The sequence below is a fragment of the Rattus norvegicus genome, chromosome 16 (genome assembly GCF_021556685.1).
Source record: "Rattus norvegicus strain SHRSP/BbbUtx chromosome 16, alternate assembly SHRSP_T2T, whole genome shotgun sequence".
Classification (NCBI taxonomy): domain Eukaryota; kingdom Metazoa; phylum Chordata; class Mammalia; order Rodentia; family Muridae; genus Rattus; species Rattus norvegicus.
The window spans coordinates 77,944,827-77,952,500 of NC_141549.1; the positions used below are offsets into that span (position 1 = coordinate 77,944,827).

Here is a 7,674-nt window from a genome sequence, read left to right on the forward strand (position 1 = left end):
GCTAAATCCCCAGCCCCCTGTCCTCACTCTTAACGCTATTTCACCACCACGTAGCCATCACACTCAGCCTGATAAACTGCCTCCTATTTCAGCAACTGACTTGTAGGTTTCCCAAGTCCTCTTCATGGTTCCCTTCTCTCCTGCCTCCCGTCCACACAGGGTCGAATCCCTGCTTCCCTGCTCTACACTTGACTGTAGCCTGGTTCGCCATGTCCCCTCTGCCTAACGTTTTAAGGTGTGTCTGGGTCTGCTGTCTTGTGATTTTTAACTTCTACAAATAGATCTGGGATCTGTAGGGAAGGGAAGAAGGGGGAAAGGGGACAGTGAGGTGTTGCTGATAGAACGTTCCGGCTGTAGGAGACCAGGCTTTGTCCTCGCTGTGCTGATGTCATTGCTCAACTGTTAACCAGTCAGCCACATCTCTAGCTCATGGAGAAAACTTTTCTCGAGGCAGTTCCGAGGATAGCCTGCTTTGCTGGAGCGACAGTTCCAAAAGGAGGCTGTGAATTCCTCAAGAATGTTTTAATCTACATTTACCCTTAGAAGCTGCGTCAATTTCCTCATACCCAAGCTCATCGCCCACACCTATAAGAGCCCTGACCAGCTCCCTCCCCTTCGCACAACCTCCATCTCCAAGGGAAGGTTGATGCCCCCGTAGTGCTAATGAACAGTCTCCTAGTTGAGGTCAGATTTCCTTGATTCTGCACCCCAACATCTAACACTTGAGACATAGCCCTGCCTCATATAGATTGGCGTCCAATTCTGGGTCTTCCTGCCTCAGTCTTCCGAGTGCTGAGATTACAGACATGTACCACCACGTCCCGTACAGTTAGAATCTCAGTGACTTTACTATTTCAGGGAAGAAATACACGTTTCTGAACGGGGTGTGGATTTCCTGGCACGATGCATTATTTTGTTTTTCACTCTTTCCAAGGTCATACAGTAAATGCTACTAGTGTCCCTGTGAAATTTATGTCCGTGGTCTGTCCGCCTAATCTGGAGCAATAACTCAAATTACTGGGGGCCTCAGTTCAAAACGTTAGCAACATTCTACTGCAAGGTGGCAAAACAGCTCTAAAACTGCTCTTTAGGGCTCAACTACTCGGAACAGCGCCTAGGGCCAGACCAGAACAAAACTAGAGACACGCCCCGCCCACGCCACAGGTCCCGCCCATGCCCCGCCCAGCGCCCGGCCAGGCGGCTGGCGAAGAAGCGACGCGCGCCGCTGGGAGGTGGGTGAGGTAAGGGTTGGCCGCCGTGGAGAGAGGAGCGGGTGGAGCCTCTCCACAGAGCCCTAAGACGCCGGTCGGCCGACGCCCGCTGCGGGGCGACCGCGAAATGTGGGTGGTGTACTCAGCCGCCGCAGGCTGTGCGCCTGGGTCGCGGAGCTCGGGGCGCGCATGCGCGCCAGAGACCTGCTAGCCTGGCTGAAGCGGAGGAGGGTGGGAGCTGTAGGAGTAAAGGGTGGGTTTTCCCGGGTGTGTGTCCTGGGATCCCTCCCTAAACCTGGCCAGTGACGCCTGATCCGGCTTCTGGGCACCTGCAAAGCACTTTAGGCTCTTTTAAAAAATCATTTATTTTTTATTAAAGGCGTATTTGTTTTTTTTTTTTTTTTTTTTAAAGATTTATTTATTTATTATATATAAGTACACTGTAGCTGTCTTCAGATACACCAGAAGAGGGCATCAGATCTCTTTACAGATGGTTGTGAGCCACCATGTGGTTGCTGGGAATTGAACTCATGACCTCTGGAAGAGCAGTCGGGTGCTCTTAACCGCTGAGCCATCTCTCCAGCCCTAAAGGCGTATTTGTTAATAAACATTGGAAGGAACCCATCCGCTTTCGCCACACCCAGTGTTTATGGGTGTAATACTGGGTATCAGGCACATGGAGATTAAACGCGCAAACTGATTTTTCAGGCAAGGAAGGCCTGGTTGCTCACCAGTCATTTCGATAGCATAGGTAAAAGTCCTCAAGCACCAGAAACAGGAAAAAAGCAATTGAAACCAGAGACCGGCCCTGATTTGTAGTCCTGGCTGGCCTCGCAGTGTGAACCAGTTGATTTTGGACTTAGCAGTGTGGTTCCTGGCTATGAGCCACCAACTTCTGCCTCCTGAGTGTCATAGGTCTGTTACTTGTGCCTGGGTTTGTTCGAATACCTCACTTCTAGAAACAAAGCGCTGGATTTGGTTTTGTGGAGGATTATTGCTAGAGTCTCCTGGAAAGCAAACCGGAAGACATAAGTCTACTTTTGGTTAGTTTTTGAGACAGTCTCATCATGAACCCCAAGGGTGGCTTGGAACCCATGGCGATCATCTTGCCTCTGTCTCTTAAGTGCTAGTTCACCGCCCCACCCCAGCTAGGGACTGGAAGTTTTACAGACCCTGGTAGGATTTGATCCGCGATGTTTGCATTACGTTTTATGCTCTCCATTTACAACCGTGGGTGGTTTAAACAGATAAAGTAAAACACAATTTAGCTTTGTGAAAAGAATTAAGTGAATTCATGCCAGTATTTTTAATGTAATGAAAAAAGTGTGTCACTTCTAAGTGTAGTCCTCTCCCACAACTTCTAGCCCCCATCCAGTCCAGGGTCTTTAACATGTTAGGCAAGCAGCTGTCACGAGTCTTCCCTAAGATTGGCCTTACAACTATACTTGCTATTACAATTATAATTATGTGCCAGAAAAAGCATATTAAAAACCCTGCTGGGGTTGGGGATTTAGCTCAATGGTAGAGCGCTTGCTAGGACCCTGCGTTCAGTCCCCAGCTCCGAAAAAAAAAGAAAAAAACAAACAAACAAACAAACAAAAACCCTGCTGCTTTTGTGTGGGAGACGTTGAAGTCAGACTGCGTTTAAATATCCATTTTGAGTCCTAAGTAACCCCAGCTCAATGGGTCCAAAACGGAGTGTGTCTTCCCTGTTTCATCCTATCCAGCCATACTCCCAAGAAATAAATAATAAATAAAATTTAAATCAAAGGCTGTACATGTGACTCCAACGCCTTAACTTTCTCTCTGAGAATCATCATATCATTCAGTTTGTACCAGAATCTTGCCTTTTCCATATTTGGTTCCCTAAATGTGTTATTGGTGATAGGTTCATTCCCCAAGGTCACCACCCTGTTATGTCCTCACCTTTCCCCCTTGGTGCCTTTTTCATCCAGTCCATTAACGCTATGACCTGAGTGACTTTTCTGCTATGCAGATTGACTGTGTTGTTCTCGAAAACCAGAGACAAGCCGTTAATTACCCTGAAGATTAAAAACTCAGGAACAACATTTGGCTTACAGTGGTCAACAGATAAATCTGTGTACCGGCATTTCTTCATCCACTCAGCTGAGTGTGCATGATGCCCTCGGCCATTCCTTCTCCTCTGCCTAACGCACTTCTGAGAGGCCTTTCAGCCTTCACTTACATACGCCTTTCCCAACTCCCCTGAGCAGTTCTGCTGCCAGCCAGCATAGCTCTTTCTCTAGCCCTGCCTTGCATTTGTTGGGCTTATTGTCATTCCCCCATGGGTGACAGTGATGACAGGGATAACCCAGAGGAAGGAAAAACATTCTCTGTTGTCGTAGGGGCTCTTCTAGTTACATTGACAAGACTCAGAGGGACCAAAAGGAGTTTAGTCTGTGTATACAGATGTTGTGTATGGAAGTTTAGTCCCTGTATTTAGTCCCTGTATTTAGTTGTATTTAGTCCATGTATATAAAGTATTGGATCTCACTATGAACAAGAAAGCAAGAAGTTGTGGAAAAATAACTAGGAAAGACAAAGGAAAGGGGACTTTGGGGTCCTAGTGTTATTTGTCCAAGAAAGGTAAGAACTTGTCGTTTGGGAAAGACAGACCAGTTCGGTGTGCACACTGTAGTTGGTGGTTTCCCCTTTGATGGAAGGTGCCCTCTTTCTAGTAAAGGAGAGAAAGAGGCAATTGGTTGCCTTTACATAGGCAGAGTCAATTCCTTTCCGTGCAAAACAAACTTTGTGCCAAAGTAGCATCCACTCGACATCTACCCGAAGTTGCTGTTGGCCTATTGTAGTGACTGTAGCCATTTTGAATTGATTTTGCATTTTAAAAGTAAATTTCCAAATGATCCTCTCTTTTTTTTTAAAGAAAAAAAAGGGGGTGTTAGCAATTACCACGTTTTTACAATACACGTTAAACATGCAGTAAGATAGCTTTATTTTGAGGTGGTCTTAAAAAAAAAAAAAAAGAGCAGGATCCAACCTTTTGAAGTCCGGAGTGCTGCAGCTGTAGGCACATTTAGGAAAATCGGGTAGTTCTTCCAAGACCACGAGGTAAGTTCATTTTGTATATTTTTAACTGTAGCTAAACAATAATTAAAAATTAAAAAGAAAGTAGAACATAATAACACACATCTCTTGGTTAAATATACTGGATACATACACATTTTTAAGGGAAATGCAAAAAAAAAAAAAGGAAAATAGTTGATATTTAAGTGCAGACTGAAGATCTAGATCAGAACTAAACAAACCAACAAAGCATCCTTAAAAATAGACCGAGGCCTCCGGTTCCTGTGACTGCTGTGCATATGGTCAGAGTGTACTCACTGTGCAGGGGATTCTGTTATGTTAGCATGTGCTAAACTTGATTGGTAATTTACACGGTGATGTCATTTAAGACCATGCAGATGTATGTTTTTGGACATGAGATTAGATTTTTAAAAGTCAGTACTAAAACGCAACACATATTATTACAGCTATTATTATTTTCGTTGTTATAGTATTATTACTATTATGTTATTATTTCTACTATTATTTCACTCTCCAAACTTCAGGAAAGGGAATACTTCACCAGAACATTCCCTCAGTGCACTAGTGCCTACACATGTTAAACTTTCCAGAAACATTGGCAATATTCCCTGACTTCATTACCCAAAGACCTTATTTTGGCAAATTAAATTTTAAGCGTGGCCTTTCAACAGGATTTAAGAGGTGAATAGAGCTACCTTGAATTATCTTTTCATTTAAAAGTGAATTCCCAAACGATTCTCTTTCTAATAAAGTTTGGGCGAGCCAGCAGTGACTAGGAGTGGAGCCCAGCTGCGCTGCCGACCATGGACAACTACACAGTCCTGAGAGTGATAGGCCACGGCTCCTTCGGCAGCGTTCTTTTGGCTACAGAGAAAAGCAGCAATCAGACATTCACCATGAAGGAAATAAGACTGCTCAAGGTAACCGCTAACGTTTAGCTCACGTTTAAAGCGAGCAGACAGCCTATGCAGAGAGAAGGGTCTGGGCTCTGACATGTAATTTACCTTTCCAGTGAACATGTAATTAGTGTATTTGTCAGCATTATGTGTTCATGGGCTTGGTGTATTATTTTTAAAAGAGATTTATTTATTTTATGTATGTGAGTACTCTATTGCTTCAGACCCCATTACACATCCCACGGCCTTGGATCCCACTGCAGATGGCTGTGAGCCACCGTGTGGTTGCTGGGATTTGAACTCAGGACCTCTGGAAGAGCAGTCAGTGCTCTTAACCCCTGGGCCATCTCTCCAGTACCTGAGTTAAATGTATTTTATGTGGTTCTTAGGCTAGGAAAATTGACAGAGAAGTAGTCAAATGTCCTGACTGGTCTCTGTGGTAACAGTTGTACGGCAGCCCGAAACCAGTCAGGCACAATGCCAATGACAAAGGAACAGAAAAGTAGTGAAGAACAGGGCTAAAATACAAAGTGTCGGTTGGTTCCTAGGGAACCTACTCAGAAGATCTGTTTGCTTTTGTTCCCCCGTGGATTGTTTGTTAATGTGTATCATAATCATCCTGTGTAAGAAGCCACACCATGAACATTGCCTAATATTTTGAACAAGCTTTTAAAAGCACGAGGCATTTTCCTAATGCCTCCTTTTAAAGATTTATTTTGTCTATATGAGTACATGGTAGCTGTCTTCACACACACCAGAAGAGGGCATCAGATCCCATTACAGATGGTTGTGAGCCATCACGTGGTTGCTGGGATTTGAACTCAGGACCTCTGGAAGAGCAGTCGGTGCTCTTAACCGCTGAGCCATCTCTCCAGGCCCTCAGTGCCTCCTTTTTTAAAAAGAAAAAAAAAAATCTTAATTCGTTGAGACATCCTGCCTGAGCAAGCGATGGGATTACAGGTGTGTGTACCGCCACACCCGGCTCTCACCGAAGTCATGGTTTCACACTAAGAGGGCCTCCCAGTCCTGTGGAAGGCTTGCTGAAATTTCCATGTAGGTCTGGCTAGGTTGCGAGTCGTATGCAGCACATTCACCCGTGATGCTCCTGGTCTGAGAATCCTCGAGTTTCGCCCTCTCCTCCCCTTCCTTCTTTTTTTCCGGAGCTGGGGACCGAACCCAGGGCCTTGCCCCAGGGCTTTGCGCTTGCTAGGCAAGCGCTCTACCGCTGAGCTAAGTCCTCAACACCCCTCCCCTTCCTTCTTGCTCCCTTTTCCCCTCTTCCCTCTTCCTCTCCCCCCATCCCCCGCCCCCTTAGTGCTGAGGAGCTAAACCCGGACCTCAGGCTCCATGGTGGTTTCTTGACTATAAGTCATTTAGAATTTCATCCTCGTAGAGTAAGTTTTGAGTAAGTAGTTTGGGAAGCTTAATTTGCATCCGTCTTTGTCCATCTCTGCGTATCGTTCATCTGGGCCGAGGAACTAATGAACGGATGCTTGTAGCCAGCCTACTGACAGGACAGCTACGGTTTTCCTCGAGGATGCGGTGTTTTCGGTAGAACACCGGCTGCCCTAGTCAGCTGATGCTCGGGACGGTTTGTTCTTGGTTTGTCTGTGGTGGGGATACCCCTGGCTGAGGGCGTTGCTGGGGAAGGGCTCTGCTGCTGAGCCACTTCCGCCAGAAACAGTGGAAAAGTGGAAAAGTCAGTTTGCACTTGGTATGTGTAAGAAAAAAAAAGTACGTCCAACGAGAGGTCAGCCCAGCATGCGAAATAGCCATAATCAAAAAGGCACCGCCACGTCCTTTCAGCATTCGAAGGCTTGCGCAGAAGATTTACAAACCTTCGTGTAGCATTAAAGTCTCACGTAAAGCTATGCAAAATACTCATCTGAAACTGTGTTGAATTTATAATTATTTAAGGTTGTTTTCCTCAGTCTTTCTCTGACGTACAGAATTGTAGGAAAGAGGCTGTTCTGCTGGCCAAAATGAAACACCCCAATATTGTTGCCTTTAAGGAGTCATTCGAAGGTAAATGAATCCCACGTTCCGCCCCCATATGCCTAAATTTACTGTGTGGCAGCAAATGAGGCTTCCTTAAAGCGTCTCCTGTGTGTTTCAGCTGAAGGGCATCTGTATATTGTGATGGAGTATTGTGACGGAGGGGACCTAACGCAGAGGATTAAACAGCAGAAAGGAAAGTTATTCCCCGAAGATACGGTAAGAAACTGATTTACATGGTTTCTGAGTTCATAAGGGAATTTCCTCGGGAGCCTCGTGTAAATTAAGGTTAGAACATGGGTGTCCGCAGTCACTGGCCTAGCAAGAAGCTGCAGGTTTCAGAGTCAGAGTCAGTGCTCCTGCCTGGTCACCTCAGGCGATGTGTGCGGTATTCAGGGTTTCTATTGCTGGGGTGAGATACCACCACCAGAAACAACTCGGGGGGGGGGGGGGGGAACCGGTTTATTTGCCTCCCACTTCCATATATATGGCTGTCCATCGTGGAGAAG

The 7,674-nt window shown here is 45.8% G+C and overlaps 2 protein-coding genes across 31 annotated transcripts in view; both read left to right on the plus strand.

Annotated features, from left to right (window-relative positions):
• Window positions 1-7,674, plus strand: part of Erich1 (glutamate-rich 1) — a gene marked incomplete at its 5' end in the record, with an annotated part of 52,793,804 nt that overhangs the window by 47,074,267 nt on the left and 5,711,863 nt on the right.
• The window catches only part of Nek3 (NIMA-related kinase 3), a 25,445-nt gene continuing 18,944 nt past the window's right edge, over window positions 1,174-7,674 (plus strand). For 8 of the 31 annotated variants that reach the window (XR_015639443.1, XR_015639448.1, XR_015639445.1 and 5 more), the window contains exons 1-4: window positions 1,174-1,241; window positions 5,027-5,194; window positions 7,102-7,195; window positions 7,287-7,384. Coding sequence is in view for 22 of the 31 variants with exons in the window: in XM_087588450.1 (XP_087444576.1) it covers window positions 5,078-5,194; window positions 7,102-7,195; window positions 7,287-7,384 (309 nt within the window). In the remaining 9 variants the exon portion in view is untranslated. 31 annotated transcript variants of the gene reach the window in all.